The 17514-nt window shown below is 41.6% G+C and overlaps 1 protein-coding gene across 1 annotated transcript; it reads right to left on the reverse strand.

Moving 5' to 3' along the window:
* Positions 1-1807: 1807 nt before the first annotated feature.
* Positions 1808-8429, reverse strand: rheb (Ras homolog, mTORC1 binding). Its single transcript, XM_076098543.1, has 8 exons — positions 8122-8429; positions 7129-7200; positions 5149-5216; positions 4475-4557; positions 4305-4361; positions 4143-4190; positions 3736-3817; positions 1808-2619 (listed from the first exon to the last, which is right to left on the reverse strand). Exons 1-8 carry the CDS (start codon positions 8171-8173, stop codon positions 2527-2529), a joined length of 555 nt encoding a protein of 184 aa, XP_075954658.1. The 5' UTR covers positions 8174-8429; the 3' UTR covers positions 1808-2526.
* Between the last annotated feature and the right edge of the window lie 9085 nt (positions 8430-17514).

Consider the following 17514-nt stretch of genomic DNA (forward strand, 5'->3'; position numbering starts at 1 on the left):
ATCACATCTAAAAGTAGACTCAAGAGTCTCGCAGTTTCATGCCATGGAATCTGTAGTGCTGGAAGTATTGTGCGTTGTGTATGGTATATAATCAAATCTATGCTTTGTCTCTCATTGGCTGCAGTGTATGACAGAACGATGAAGTTGTTGGTCTTAGCTTTAGCTGTCGCCCTGCTGTTTGCAGCTGGTGAGTCATGTCACTGATTCTCCACTGAATAAACACAACCGTTGCTGCTGTGCAACGGGGACGTCTGCTTCCTCTTTTAGTCTTTACTGTAGAGGAACACAATATCAGCAGACTTCTCCGGCAATCGAAGACATGCTCTTCGTTTTGCGGCAGATTCTGGGAATCTTTTCTAAGAAATTCATCTGTGTGAGCACAGCATGATCGTATGTGGCTTCATGCACACCTCTAACATCTAAGTAGATTAAATCTGACTAATAACTTGCAATAGTTCCTGGAGAGATTCCGACAGAAAACACACTATGATCAGGCCACAGAGGCAGAAACACAATGACTGCTTTAATGTCTTTTTTTTTGTGTTTTTTCAGGTGAAGCCCTGAACTGCCACCGGTGTATCTCCAAAGAAGCTGGAGGAACCTGTGAGCTCACTGTCGAGACCTGCAAGCCAGAGAAGAATGCCTGCGCTGCTGTCCAATTCCTCAGAGCACCATGTGAGTTTCTCTACATACTCAAGCTATTCTATCACTAACAAACACTGATTACCACACGCAAATATGAATATTATCTTTGCTGTAAATTATAGTCAAGTAACAGGAGAACTTCACTGAATAAAAACGTGTGCGTGCATGGGACCAAAACTAAGGTCACGGCCTGAAAAATGTATAAAGAAAAAAAAATAGCTTGAGACCTCGAAACAGTACCAGGCATCGTAACATTTAGTAGAAAGTCAGCTTCGTGTCAAAAAATTAAAAACGTTTGTGAATCATGTCAATATGTCAAATACTGACTCTACTTTTCTTAAATCCTTTTCCTTTTTTTTATCCTTTCCTAGTTGGCCAAAAGCAGAAATGCATGTCTCTGTCAGAGTGCCTAATGCTGAGGATGAACGCTTACATCAACATCAAGTGCTGTACAGAAGACATGTGCAACACCTTCTAAAATGGCAATGAATTGGAGTATATTTGAGGCGCATACGCATGTGTGAATTCAAAGCTAAATTTGCTGTCAATCCTTTCCTTTGACAAATAAAAGCAGTTTGACAAAGAGTGAGGGACTGTTCTCATTCTTATCTCTTCGGAAGTTTTCTTTTTCACAGCCACATCAAGTCGATAGCAGAGTCTTCATAGTAGCGTACTAAAAAAACACCAGGAGTTAAGAGGATCCACGTTCAGGCAAGAGTTTCATTTTCAGCAGGTTGGGTTGTTGTAATGGTCTTTTCTTTAGCGTCCAAAACAAAAGGTACTCAGACAACCTCAGCTCATTCAGAGCACATGCTGCTACTGCAAGTTCTCAGGACTTTGCACTGACCTTTGACCTCATTCCTTACTTTTAATATTGATTGAAGTTTGATCAGATTTGAATAACAGTGAGCAAACTGTCGCCAGATCCAGATTTTAATATTGCTAAAATCCTGATTGTTGCGCAAGTACCTCTAACATAACCAGTAACATACTCAGTGTATTTTATCCTTATAAGGTTGTGCATCTGCTGTATTTATTAGTCTTTTTTTATCCCTTCTGTTAAGCAATTTTAAAGGTAACGAAATAAACTTGCTTTGCCTCCCGGGTGACAAAAATCTTACCCATCAGCCAGTGAAAAAACCACACTCAACCCTGCTTTACATAACCACTTTTTGCTTTAATGATTACAATCAAAAACATTTGTACAACATTTTCAACATTAGAAAATGGATGCAGATTTTTTTGGGCTGACAGTAACCGCTATTAAAACAAACTCAGGGATGGAGAAGTGGGTACTGCGTGGAGATTAAGTAGAAAAAGAGCTGAATATATTAGAGGGACCAAACAGCTGGTGATGCATCAGAAGAAACGTCTGCGATAACGTATCCATTTTCAGAGCGTATGCATGGCAGACATGACATTTCTCTTATCTCTTGTTGTTTAAAACAGAGAAGGACTCGTTGCCTATATGGAAGCTGCGTAATGAGAAGCTAAGATGCATCAAGCCATTACTATCTCTGGCCTTAGTTACAGTAGTCGTTATAACCGAGCACAGGAAAACATTTGTTTCTGATACACCCAAGTTCTGTGTTTTGCATCGGAGCCGAGCACAGAGATGGAGGAGGGGTGGATTGTGGGAAATAGAAGACCGCCACTCATCCTTTTTATTTTTTTAAAATCAAACACACAAAGAAAAATGAGGATGACAAAAGGGAATAGGAATTACTGATAAATAACAGTGGAATCAGAGCCATAAATAGACAGTATTGGATATTTAAGACCCTGGAGGGGTGGAGTCAGCTGAGGTGGAGGAGAACTGGCAGCTAGCCTTCAAGTAACGGGATATCCCAGTGCAGTGTCCTGTGTGTTGATTGGGCGGCTCTACATCATGGAGCAGGACGTTTTTCCTGGCTGCACGCCACCGTCCATCTTCTCTGCCTCCAGGATCATCCTGCGGAAAACTTCCACGGCTGTCTGGAAGCACGAACACACACACACACACACACACACACACACACACACACACACACACACACACACACACACACACACACACACACACACACACACACACACACACACACACACACACACACACACACACACACACTGTCACATGTCTCAGTCAACACACTTTAAATTGTCCAGCAGCATATGCTTCATCCAGTGTAACCTCATTGACTTTAGGCACAACAAAGATGGCATTGTTTTTATGTGCATTTAAAGACAGTCAAGCACTGTGGTTTGCTAACTTGATAAGGGAACTGCAAACATGCTGTATCTTGGAGGGTGTGGCGGATAACATTTTGAATCATTGAACAATGTGCATGAATTGATATTTCTGGCCGCTTGGGGGCAGTGTAAAGAGTTATTTACACATCCAAAAGACCCAGAGCAGCATTAGTATTCATTTGGAGTCTCTTTCAGCGTTGGTTACAGGGGTTTTTAGATTTGTTTTGCAGAAAATAGCTGCCCGCTGTGGCTGGAAAGAACACTGATTAGCCATTGATCCAAAATGATCAGCTGAAAGACACTGACACACTCTGTAGAGCTGAGGGGAACTAGCCGGGTAATAGATCTCCTTTTACATTACGCAAAGCCTTTTGATCCGTTTGCAAAGTGATTGAATTTAATTGGCCATACATTGTATCAAAGGGGAGTTTTATAGTGAAAATCTTAAAGGAGGCACTGATTTGTTACTGAGATTTATTACAGCTCTTCCATAAACTTGGTGGAAAAAGAGAGATTTAAACAAAACGGCTGGATATTTTCCAATAATGCAACTTTAGAGAATCTCTTTGTTAGACCCTTCCTGCCTGGTAAACACCCACATCTTTCAAACTACATGCCCTCAAAGTTTTCCGTTACAAATTTGTTCTTCAAGCGGAAGCCCAGATACACCTGATGACATTCAGCAACCGTGACAATTTAATCCTCAAATTCATGCCAACTACTATTTATTACAGCACAGAATAAATAGATAAAAGTTAAAAATGTCTTTTTTTTAGTGGTATCTTTTTAACAGACGATAAATAGGCCTCGATAACAACCAAATCAAACATAAACAAAGTACTGATTGTGATCTCTTACCTGGTTCTCTTTAGCTGAGGACTCCATGAAGGCAGCGTTCCAGGATTCGGCTAATGCTTTTCCTTCTTCACAACTGATTACTCTTCAGAAAAAAAAGAAAACACAGGATGAAACATCAATAATTCAGAGTAAGGCTGCAGAGTTAAACCCAGTTCAAGTCTGCTTCCACTGAGTACGGTACATTTGCAGGGCTACACAAACGCACACAGGCAAGTGGAACAGTGCTGGCCTGGCACAAATGGCTTCCCCCTTCTTTTGGATCATCTGTGAACCAAATATGATCTGCTCTGTGTTTCCGTTTGTGTGTCAGATGTCAGCAATGTTGAGTTTTGCATTTCTGCCCTTTCAAATGACGACTGTGTCCACGGTGGACCTAATGTACAATTAAGGTGTGTGTTAGGACATACCGCTCCATGTGTAGGTCGTTCTTGTTTCCGACCAGCATAATTGGAACTCTGCATTAGAGGGAAAAGCACAACGGCACGTTGTCATTTATGCGTGATACATCACTTACTTCTTGGATGGCCTTGGCCGGCAAAAGAAGAAGAAGAAGAAGAAGCAGTACTTACTGAACTTTTCCCACCATGTCCAATAGTTTTTCATGGATAACTTGTACAACTTCAAAGCTGGAACAAACGAGGGGAAAGTTTCTTCTTCAGCATTTCAACGCAGTTTCAACTCATTATACAGAACGTCATAGCGATTTGTTTGCTCTTAAAAAGTGGAAGTACAATTATACCTTTTATTGGATGTAACGGAATAGACCAGAATGTAGCCGTTGATATCTATGGAGTAGGTCTGTGGGAAGATGGAGTACTCATCCTATAGAGCAAGAAATTGTGAAGAAATTAGTATGCAAGGTTACAGGTTTGGAAGAGCAGAAATTAAAAGTAATTCTGACTAATTAAAGGGGAATGCCACCGAAATTAAGAATTCAAATATGTTATTTCTGTGGAGTAGGAAAGGTCAGAGAATATTTGTGAACACGAGCTACTCTCTCACAAGTCGTGTCGAGATGTTAAATCACCATTTGCGAAACTCTCGAAAGATAGTTAAGGTTAGGCATTGAGCTTGAAGGGTTTCGGTTAGGATAGGTCGTCGGGGAGCGAGTCTCGCAAGAGTTTTTGTAATTTGTCGAGACACGAACGTCTCAAAACCAGAAGTCAGAGAGTCTCAAACTGGCATCAAGTATAAAGTCTGGAGCTGCTCCATTGGGAGTTTAAGCACTCTAGCTTTTAGATTTGGGAGAGAAATGTTCATGTTGACAAATATTTTTTTGGCTGTCTTCGACAATAGGAATAACATGTATGAATTTTGAAAATGGGCGTAGTTTCCCTTTAATGATGCAGAATTTACACCCAACTAGGACATAACACAATCATAACACATTCAAATATAAATCAATCAGCATACCTGTCCTGCTGTGTCTACCAGCTGAAGATGGTACTCTTGTCCATTTATTGTGATCATTTTAGTAAATGCTACGTTTAAAAGAAAAGACAAATTAGATATAATAGAAAGTAGAAATGAAACATTTTAATGGATGGAATGGAGGGCAAAGATTTCCTAAGACTGACAAATAGGGAAAATACAACAGCATCTCCACTATACAGTACTGTGCTGCATCTTCATTACTCTACTCTTTTTTAGAGTGCAGATCTCTTTACGGATCCATTTTGGTACCACTGAGTTCATCCGGCACAAGAATGTCAATATCTGCCTGGAGATGGGTCACATTATCTACAGGACTTGAGGGATTGCACTGCCTGCAGCATCTCGCTGACACTCCACTTTATGCTAACCACCCAGAGATTATTTATAGACACGGACCACACACTCGAGAAACGCAGGGCTATATGAGAGCGAACATGTCGGGGAAAGAGAAAAACAGCCTACAGGTAAAGTTTAGACTCAAATCTCTGGAGTGTCTGGGAATGTGTGTGTTTAGGAAGTTGATGAATTGCAGCATGTTCATCTCATTTGGCAAAATGTACCGTTAAAGCACATTCGAGCAAAGTTCACTCTCTAAACCAGGGATTTTCAAGCTTTTTCCACTTAAGGCAACCATGTTTAGCTTTGACCAAACACGACACCGGCTGACTTCTCCACAGTGCCTCAAAAGAAAGTTTTCTTCTTCTGGTGGAAACTGGTGAAATCAGCCGGTGTAGTGTTTGGACACATTGGCTGAGAGGAAACACCACGCCCTGCTGGGTAACTCTTCTCTGTTATCGTTCTTCTTCTTTCAGTAACATCATGTCACATAGTTATCATGATGCACAGTTGAGATCTCCACACTGATGATAACTAGCAAACTTTACATTAAAAGAAAAAGAAAAAAAAGAGATATAATGAGGGGGATTATTTTGTCGGAGTTCCTTTCCCATCCATCAATCATCAAGCTCAACATGATGACTGCAGGTTTGAACGGGTAAAATGTAAACGGAGGCTAATGACACAACATTGGTATTGTGATTCTGTATTAGAGCTGCAACGATTATCGATTGCCAAAAAATCAGCTACTATTATGATAATCGTTAAAGTCTTTTTTTTAGCTAAATTGCCAAAGATTTTATAGTTCCAGCTTCTCAAATGTGAGGATTTGCTGTTTTGTATCATTGTAAATTAAAAATGTTGAGTGCTGGACTTTTGGTCAGAGCTAATTTCTGACATTTTATAAACCAAACAATGAATCCAGAATAATTGTTAGTTGCAGCCTTGTAGTTTATGATGCATGAAAAACTCCTATTGTGACATACAACCAGCTGTTAACATGGGACCGCAGTTCCATACTGAGGTCAGTTGATGACAACGGAAACATTTGAATGGCAACTGAGCAAATTCATCCGCGGAGGAAGGCCACAAGATGTAGCTGAAAGCTTTGAAACGCAGGATAAGTGGACTTCGTGATGATATTTTATTGTTGAACAATTGTAATATTGATTCTAACCATGATGACCAATTGTTTTATTTTTATTTTTCCTTTTCAGAATTGAGGTTTTAAGGACAGAAGCTTTCATAGGTTGTTCAGATTGTAAAACCGTCTGAGACAAATTTGTGATTTTGGGCTCTATAAATAAAACTTGTATAATCGAGAGCTTTGACCAACAGCCTGATAACCAAACATGACTTTACACATGATTAACTGATGAATCACAGCAGGAAAAGTGTCTCACATATTTGCATAAAAAAGAGAAGCGTATTCAAGTGTCAGGATATTTGTCAGGGGTGGGCCACTTTGCCTGAGGACCACATCTGCTAATGTCATAAAAACTACATACACGTCTATGAAATACAACATGAGGGTCAAAAAGAGCAGAGGGACTACTAAATGCAGTAAAAGCTTGTGTATTCAAGTATGGCTATTGCTCAGACTGTCATCTACTCGCCACTTACTGTTTTCTATTGTCGGGTCATAGGAGTCCACAAACTGGCCCTCCACAAACTGAATTGTCAAGGAGGACTTTCCTGCAAAACACAAAGGAATGTTGTAAACAGGGAACCTTTACATGTTGGAATATCATTGGAAATGTGGAAATCAATAGTTAAACGCTTCCAAATATTGGTTTGCAGTCCCTCACAACTAGTGTCCATCAACCAAGGACTGTGACTCAAGCTTAAAGATGACAAAATGATTTATGACTGAAAACCACAATATAAAAAATAAATAAAATCATCATCAGAACATCAGTGAAATCTAAAATGACCTACCAAAGCCTTCAAAATAAGCAACACAAACATATATATTAGTACAATGGGATTAATAACATGTGTTTTATAGGGTAGGTATGCAGCCATAAACACAATCAAAGTCTCCGTAGCAATATTACAGAGTTTGGCGTTAGTGCTGGTATGCTGGCTGGGCCTAAAGTCGTCTGCGTGTGCCATCTTGCCATCATGCACATCCTTTACGCCGCATCCGAATTGCGCTCCTTTGGTTTCAGATGGTATGAAATGAACCGCACAGCAATGCGTCAAATCCCGGAGGTCCTTCAGGCCTTTCACAAAGCATGGCACTCACTAACCAGGGTTAGGGCCACTGATGGAAACATATCAATAAGGACAGTCTGAGTAAAATAAATAAATAAATAAATAGATCTATATGTATGTTGAACACATAACGGGAGGCCTCATGTGATAAAAACCCGCAAGGCCACGTCTCACCTGGTGGCGCTCCATCCTCCGCTGTGAGATGATGCACGGCTGATCCTCCCTATAATTTAAGTCTAATAGGCTACGGGAGGCGTAAACGGCTCGGATGATGGACTTAAATTCACACAAAAGGCCGCTGAAATTGAGCCTCAGCGTCTTATCCGAGGCCATTAAGGTGCCATCCTCCCCCCGCTACCCCAACACCTCTTCCCTGTGCGTCGTCGGGTCGGGACTCACCTACGGATCTGTAGCCGAGGATGGCGATTTTTCGTGATTTCGGCTGCGGCATATCTCGTCCTGGTTATCGCATCTAGTCCTCGGGGTGTACCGCAACCTCCAACCGGAATGGCATCCAAATTCAAGGCGTGGAGAGATTAGACATACAGCCAGATGACAGCAGGAGTCCCTCTTCTTTACTCTTCTTCTTCTTTTTTTTTTCAAAGATGATCTTTACGTCCACGGCCTGGAAAAGAACGTTATTTCAGGTCATACATTTAAAAAAGCATGGAGTATCTATCGGTCCTCAATAACTGCGTCAGTCCCCTTTGCGATGTAATGAATTAGTAATTGATGCTGCGTCCTAATTGGCTGCACGCGGGGCGAAGGAGGGCACCGACGCCTGTTGTAAAACTCTGATTGGATGAGACGGCTGTTCGTCAATCGGTCCTGCCCACTTTCTGGAATGTGATTGGCTGCTACACGCGCTGTGACGTGCCAGCTGGTCGAGTGCAATGTCATTCATTTCTGTCGGGCCAAGGAGCAGGGCTACTGGCATTACTGCTCCAATTAAGACGTCGTTGTTTGTATGTTTTATTTATTTATTACACGGACACACTGTGGTGATTCTGTAATGACCCTTAGAGAGACACAATAAGTCACTACAAATATATACTTCACCATACAGTTCCCATAGTGGGTAAATAGCAGTCCTATCACCCTGAATGACCCTAAAATAAGATCAGAGTAATTATTTAGTATCAACGACACGTCATCATTTCCCATAGACATATTGTATTCAGTGGTGGAAAGTGACCAAGTACATTTACTGCAATACGTTGAGGGACTTGACGTGAGTATTTTCAGTTTCTGCTACTTCCACTTGGTGTATTTGATGACTGCGGTTACCGAGCAGTCCTGTCTGTTTTGTCATCCCCAGGATGTGGCATCTAGTTTGAACCAGCTAGGGGAAATGGAAGGAACACAATCACACTGCAGGGCTTCAGTTAAAAAGTGAGATGATTCTGTTTTTCTTATTGTTTAAATCTGTGTAGTGAGCTTTAGACCTTGGAGTACTTTTTACAAATCTATTTGGTCAGTAAAGTAAATTTTTGCTACTTTATTTCTATTGACAGGAAGACAATGCCATTTCTCCAACAGACTTGCAGGTTAATGATAGATAGATACACCCTTCACCAGCAGTACTTCTGAAAACTTTTCTCTTCATTTCAGGTCTTGGACGTGGAGTTGATTGTACTTTGTTGTCTAGCCCAGCCTTCCCAGAAAACAGAAGACACACACAATTAGAACTTAAAAAATGGCAATGTCTAATTTCATCATCATCATAAAATCATTGGAATATGAGGCTGACAATAAAGTAAAACAAATTGACCAAGTGTCAAATTTTCAGTGTATTTATTATTTTCTTTCCATTATCAGCCCTCTTGAGATTGAACAACACTAGGTTCCCTGAATAAGAGCTCATAGAGAGGTTGTCAGTACACTTTATAAAATGGTGGCGTATTCTTAAAGGCTGTTGTACTGTGAAGTCATTTAAATTGTTACTTATTACATTAATCAAAGAGTGCTGGAAGATGAAATGTAACTCACAAGTCGTCACAGTGCAGCAGCAGTGACCACAAAGTCTTCACTGACCAGGAATCCTCCACATACATGTCCCCCCCCCCCTTGTTCTGCATCGAAGCCATGCAGCATCTGCTTCTCCTGGGTTTTTTCCCAAAGTATGATTTCACTCCCATCCGCTAAGATAAGTACAAATCTAAATGAAGTTAATTCCCCATTAAATGGCTGGTGAATAACAATCAGATTTGGTCGTACCGTTCCTTCAGTGACATGACTCGTGTTGGAAGTAAGTAGTAACAAAATAATGTTATGATGAGACAACTAGAGGTACAATAAGGACAATATGATCTCATAGCACAGAACCAGTACACAGAACTAATATTTTGGGAATTCTACCAGAGGATTGGAATAAAGCTCTTCTTCGCCTACTCTCACGTTAGCCAGTAGATGTCCCCATAACACCATTTATCCCTCCCGCAGGAACCACTTACACCGCCAGAGGACTGTGTGTACATGCTCAAACTATTATATATTTCAACAGAAACAGCACCGTATCATTATTGTTTATTTCCATCCATCTCTTGTGTTTGGTTCAAACTGACTAAGCACTGTTCCAAACAGTGTAACACTGTACCTCAACAACCTCACACATAAATCAGACTACACACACCCCTGATTATCTGAGCTGATAGTGTATTGCGTTATCGATGTTAAAATACCCACGTCTTAATATAACTGTGGCCTTAAACCCAACCACAGGCATGGAACAATACCATAGGCCTCAATTAGTGGGTTAAGCCCATAGACAGACTCGAGGAATTCAAGGCAGGCGTGGCGAAGGTGGTGAGATGATGAGAGCCCTCTTTGCTTTTAAAATCGACTGTTTCTTATGTGTGTCAATCACTTGTTAGTAATGCACAAACACCAACGATTAACCCCGTAAAGCTGAATTTTTTTTGCTGAAATTCTATAGTTTTTTCCACACATCTTAAATGCCAATTCAGAGAGTTTTGGAGCAAAACTCTTGAAGTAATTATACACACTCTCAGAAATAGCCCATAGACCCAAGTGTGTGCAGTTTTTTCATGACCAATGAAGTCCCCTGTTACCCTGTCACGTCCTGGGCTCTTACTACTTAATCACAGAAATGTCCAACTCCCCCGTCTGTAAGACCCAAACTGTTTTGCCTCCACACACACTTCTCAGCAATGGAGACAAGAAATCACTGGTGTCAGCAATAGGCGATTTGTTCTGCATGACATTGGGTGTCAAAAAAAAAAACCTGAAAATGGCTGAAGGGTGCCTGCAATCACTGGACACACACATACACACTCATGCACATGGACTGCTGTCACTTTCTCTGCTTCTCCCTCTTCCAATCTCTCTCCCTCTTTCTCACGTACGTACACACACACACACACACACACACGCTCTCAGGAAATTATGATGACCAAGAATAGGTCACACTGGTAATACAGCCATGTTCTAGGGATTAGAGTGTGCTGACAAAGGCCAACAATAAATACCCCCTGCTAGAACAACAGGTGTCTGACAAGATTGTTTTACTTTAATAGAAGGCTTACTCAAGCCTCAGGGAAATAATATATTAAGCTCTTTTAGACATGTTGGCCTTTCGCAGCTTCATCTTTGGAAAATTTATTTTTTCACCCCAACAATTAATTCCACAGAATCTCGCGTGCATCGGGATGGAGAAGTGATTAAGACGCTGGATCGTGAATGTCATGAGATCGCTATTTTTTTGCAACGCACCATGTTGCAGGTTAAAGAATTCACTTTAGATTTGCAGCCTCAAATTTTCTTGAGCTATGCGAGCCAGTAGACATGCAGCTGGAGCTCGTGTTTCTGAACCCTGGGTGTGTGGCACCGGCGCCAGCCTCTTTCAACTCGCTGTGAAAGCACCCCTGGCTCTGTTAGTATGCCAGCCTGAGCGCCAGCGGAGCGAGTCAGCCACATCCTCCAGCTGGGTCTGTGCCACCAACGGGCACCTGGACCCACTCGCAAACCTCATGAAACCCAATGCATATTTAACCCGGAGGAACGCGTTCGTGTGGCATCTTAAACCAGAGAGGCTGCATGTCTGCATGATACCTGGAGGACACCCGTTGCACCTTTATTTCACCCATTTTCGAGACTTTTATCAGCCTACTGGGTGCAACGCAGCCTTTTTTAACTGGCAGATTCACAGTTCAGGCTGTGCCTCAGCTGTTGGACCGAGTCCAGAGTCACACAGGCCTAAAAGACAGCCATCGTTATCCAACTCTCACAAGGTGTCATTGTAGGGATCCAATGATTACCATATCAGCACCACATGAAATATTAATGTCTTGCTGGCAGTGATGGCCTGGCAAGCATCCTAATTTCTAGAACAGAGCTTGTCAGATCCTATTGTTTCAAGTTTGGGTGACATGAGCGGAAAAGTCATCAGTGATCTCGTGATGAGACCGGGCTGTCAAATGTGGTCCAAATAAAAACTTTGCAATATGGGTTCCTCCAACACACCTGACACACCACTAAAGCCCAGTGCATGTAGACAATACACTTGCATTATTCTCACTCACTTCAACATATGGGCAGCAATTCAGTGGGCTGGAATCAGGCTACTTCAAGGATGGCTTTTTGAAGTAATAATTGTGTTCGTGCCAAGTCAGTCCCAGACTCCATTTGCTGGCCGTGCATCACATAAGCAGTCAAGCCACACAGTGTACTATCTGTGGACCGTGGCTGTTTGGACTTTGGGACCTTGTCACAAAAATGTTAAAGTATAAAGGCTGATGACCTCAGCCATGTCAAATGAGCAACACCATCCGTTAAATGTGTTTGAAACACAACGACAAAGAAATAAAGAAAGGCATCTGTGAAAACTGAGTCCAAAATGTTGAACACAACCTGTTTCAGCTTCTCTCCTCCGGTGGGTGCTACAGAGCGCTGTACACCAAAACAGCTAGACGCAAGAACAGGCTGTCACGTACAACACTTAACATTAGTCGGGTGAGGAAAAATCTGTAAGTCTAAGCAATCACTCTATCTGTATATTATATATTTTATAGTTTAAATACACAGTTTTTCAACATGTAAATATCATCACTGTCAATATACAATATATGTGTACTTTCATATATATTAGCATCCTGGGACATTAATCGTTCCATTTTTACACCAGCACCCTTTGCATTCTGCAAAATTGCACTATTGTCTTACTGTTTTCATATTTCATTGTGTTGTTTACCGTGTTCAGCTTATAGAAAACCACAAAAATATCCTTTCATAATTTACATACACATACTTGGCCAATAAAACGGATTCTGATTCTGATTGGATGCACTCATAAAAGCTAGGAAGTGGCTTTTCATTTTTTTCATTGTTACTATTTCCAAGGTCAAAAACAAACTGAATTATATTTCTTATCTGTTCTTGTCGTTGTGCATTTGATTGTTTTATATTGTTTTGATTCATCCAACCTAACTTCCTGTGTTTTAAAGTATATTTCCTGGTGATGGTTGGAGGTGCACTGGTGAGGCTACTACTTGAGGTTTCACTAAGATTCTATTTTCCATTGGCGGTCTGAGGGGAACGGCCACATGGTGGCTGCAGCCCAGGCCCACACGCAGTAGATGCCTCGAGAATTAGCTGGCATCGGGCTCTGTATCTGATGCAGCTTTGGAGGAGGAGTTCATTACTGCCACCCTCAGGTCTCTGCATGAGCTTTCTGGGAGTGACGAGGTCAGAGCCTGACCAAATAAATCAATGGACCTTATTGCCACCCCAAAGCATTGACAGGTTATCTCGTCATGATTACTGTATAACTGCGCCCGCTTGTACGACTGTTTTCGCTTCACGCTCAGTGGCCTGTAGGAGAAGCAGTGAGCAGGTGAGACCCAGATAGGCCGCTCGGTGGTACTTCATCACCCCCGTTTGTTGTTGTCACTGCTACAATTGGTTTGTACACCCCATCTGCTGCATCAGCAAAGTCGGGACTGATTTGGTCACTTTGGAGCCCAGTTAGCTTTGCTCACTTGCACTTCCCGGTTGATTCCAGCCCATCATTACAAATGGTATCTTTATGCGGTGGAGTTAACCCGGATAGCGCTCTCCCCCTGGGCGACTTTATTATCTATTCGTCATGTTGTCCCAGTTTATCTCAAGATGAATCTGGCTGCTTCGCTACAGATCTAACTACAGATACCTGGCGTGTGGCCTGGGGAGAGAGATTAGGAGATTACTAGATACTCAGCGGAGGTGCTTGAGTTAGAGTTGATACGGAGGTGAAAAATATTCCAAGAAGATGCAGAATGGCTACGAATCTGTGTTTGTGCTCTCTTAGCACCGCTTTGTCTTCACAGTGGGCTTGAATATATTAAAACTGCCTTGATAAATAGTCATTACCACAGGGACAATTTGCACAAACAGCCAGGGGCAACCGCCGTGTGTCCAAACTGGTAAATAAATGAACATTTAAAACATTGCAATGAAATGTTGTTGGCCTCGTGTTCAGCCTCCAAGCTGACTTGTTGGACACTCCTTCAAATTTTCCTCCCCACTAATTTGCATTGCTAACTAGATCCTTTGTGTCACCTGGAGATCTGGGCAGAGCACAGTTGCAGCCAATTTCCAGATGGCAATTCAAATGTGTGACATGTCCTCAATTTTTGACTAAAATGCAGGGCTGCTTCCACAGACTCCATTAGCTTGGGGGATGCGTGCGCGTGCACAAATGAAAAGTGGAAAGTGTCCAGTGGTGGGAATATTCACATCTGCACCTGCTGAATAATAGACGATTATCATCTCAGGTGGCTCATCCACCCCATTCTCATGCTCTCTCCCATTTCATGGCGTTAATTTTGTCTGGAATACCCAATAGGCTTGCAGAATGCATATTTCTTGTCTCTTAGACCTGATCTTGTCTCGTATTCTGTCTGAAGAGGGAACATATTCTTCAATATGAGTGCTGGCTTCAGGGAGCGTGACTGCACTATAGACTCTAAAGAGCCTCAGGTCTTGGCAGGTACTCCTTACATTTCAACAGAGGAGAGACACCCACGGCAAATTTGGTGGCAGCAAGGCCATATATCACCTGTCATCGCCAGGAGCCTCCACAGTAATGAACAAGTAATAATGGTATATATCGTGAACTTGAGTCTCTAAAGGTAGCTCATCCAGAGTCATTACGGTGCCACATAACCAGATGAGCTTTCTCAAATGAGACCGTTTTTGTCACCCCGAGGACTGGAGGGTGTAACTGTTCTCAGGGTGAATAACTCATCCTCATTTTGGTGCTAATGGGACTCCGTATTAAGGTGTTGTGTGTGAATGCGAGAGGAATGGTAAATCCCATTTTCTTGTAATTCAAAGCTCAAGCTGTTTCCACACATCTGTTTCTCCGGTAGAAAGGAAGATTCATTTGGAGAGAAAAACAACAACAACATGCACGGGATAAAAAAGCAGCATTAAATGAAGATTCATGCCTCACAGGATTATGACGAAGTGCTAGGCGACGGAGTGTTATGGGGAAGTATGTCATGATGACATCTCTCTGTCACAGGAACGAGCTCATTCGCTCTGTCCATTCATCCACCTACCCATCTAGCTTCTCTCCCTCCATCCATCAATCCATCTCAGCTTTTTTTCCAGGTATGGCAATGCTACAGTTAACCCATAATGATTGATATGCATATGAAGCCATGGGTTTCCTGCATATTTGACAGCATGTGTTCTGAGCCTCATGTTGCCACTCTGGGGATGTGTTTGCACAGGGATGGGAGATGCTCTGACGGTTACAGCTGAGGAGTCATTTTTCATGTAAATAGAGGATGGCAGGATATAGCGATCCTGCTGTTTGTGAAATTAGCCGCGCGGCACACATATACACAAGAGCAGCACAAACCGAGGGCTGTATAAAGACTTTGTGATAAAGTGTCAGCCAGAGGCCAGTTTCTACACAAAGTTACCAAGATGTGAAGGTGTTAACATTTAATGCAAACTGTCCGGAGAGACATGCTGCACAAGCAGCTGCCTGAATAGGCAATGCACCCCAACAGCCCCCCAAGAGCCCGACACCTCCAGAGTCCAATTCAGCAAACACATGATTCAACCTGTCATTCATAAGTGCTGATGTAGCCGTGCTCAGAGCAGAGCCACCGAGTCCCCAGAGTTGGATATCGCTGCTAACTGTCATCCAAGTACTTTGATTACTGGGCTGGGAGAAGAATGATGACTATGGCCACTTTAAGTCCTGGTCAGACTCTATGATTCTGTCGAGGAAAGTGGATCACGTCCAAGGTCCCATTTACACCCTTAACATTTATTTAACGTGTTCACGGCGCATGAATGTAGACCTCTCCTGTTGCAAAAACTCTGTTAATCACTTGAGTGACACCACCTTAGAAAACGAATGGTGCCATGAAAACAAATATGAATTACTATGTTTATTTCGCTCCTTATTTGACAAAATTACAATTATATTTCTAAGTTGTTTTACAATGATTAGAGAAGGTTGCACTTTATTCAACCTACCTAGTCACCATTTATAAGCAGTTTTATCATATCTAATACATTCATTATAACAGCTGTTATTAGGTCTTTTTGAGTGTTTATTGATAAAGTTGTCAACAACTTGAACATCCATAACTGCATGCTACAACAGATAATGTCTGACAGTATAATACAACCCAGCTTTAATTATATAAAACATGTCTTCATATGAGACGTTATGATAGTTGAAAGTACTGTACATTAATACTATACATGTCATAGTTATATTTGCTTATAATTCTACAATTACAGTGTTTATATAATACAATAAAAAAAATGTTAGATAGATAGCTACAGATAGATACAATAACTAAAACAGAGTAAATATAAAATTAAATTAAAGAAAAGTGTTATAGAGTATAATACTTAGACCTAAAAATTAGCAGTACGGCTGGCACAGCAGCCAAGTGTACACGCTGTACTGTACATGCTGTACATGCTGTACACGTCTATTAAACGTCTATCTGTGCAGCATGAGGGATCCCTCGTCTGTTGCTCTTTCTGAAGTTTATCAGAGTTGTTTTGTTTTATCTGAATTGATCCTGTAAGGGTAGAAGGTGTCACATGATTATAAAACAAGACGGAAACAAACTTTTGATTTGGAGCTAAAAAAAAACTTGACTTCACTAAGTGTTTAGCGCCTGTTGCCTCACAGCAGGAAAGACCTGAGTTCAAACCAGGCTAGCTAGGGCCTTACAATGTGCAGTTTGCATGTTCTCCTCTGTCTGCGTGGCTTTTCCTCCAGATACTTCGGTTCTCCTCCTACAGTCCAAATGGACAGTGGTGGAGGAAGTATTGACAGCTTTTACTAAAAGAGGTACTGCACACCTCTAAACTACATGATATGACAGTATTTGGATGAAACAACATCTATGCTGGGGTAAATATTGACATATCTTACAAAATGTATTAAAAAAATGGCATACTACGGGTTCAACATTGCTCAACACACCATATACTGTTGCAAATTAGCCCTGAACCTTGCAAGACCAATGCGGAGATGGAGTCGACCATTTGGGACCAGTCTACGTCATGAAATTTGCTCTGAATTGTAGTGGAATATAAGTATAAAGTAGCATGAAATGGAAATACTCCCTGTACTGTAGGTGTGACTGTCTTTTTCTGTATGACTCTGTATGCCTCTCAACAGATGCATGATGGGATATCTCCACCGCCCCGTGGCTGTGGCCTGATCAGGCAGACATACGGTAGAAAGTAATCACACGACTCAAGCTAAATTCAGAAAAAGATTATAATATTCTATAATATTCATTGTTCTAA

The sequence above is a fragment of the Anarhichas minor genome, unplaced genomic scaffold (assembly GCF_050575085.1).
Source record: "Anarhichas minor isolate MPS153535 unplaced genomic scaffold, ASM5057508v1 ptg000024l, whole genome shotgun sequence".
In the NCBI taxonomy this organism is placed as follows: Eukaryota; Metazoa; Chordata; class Actinopteri; order Perciformes; family Anarhichadidae; genus Anarhichas; species Anarhichas minor.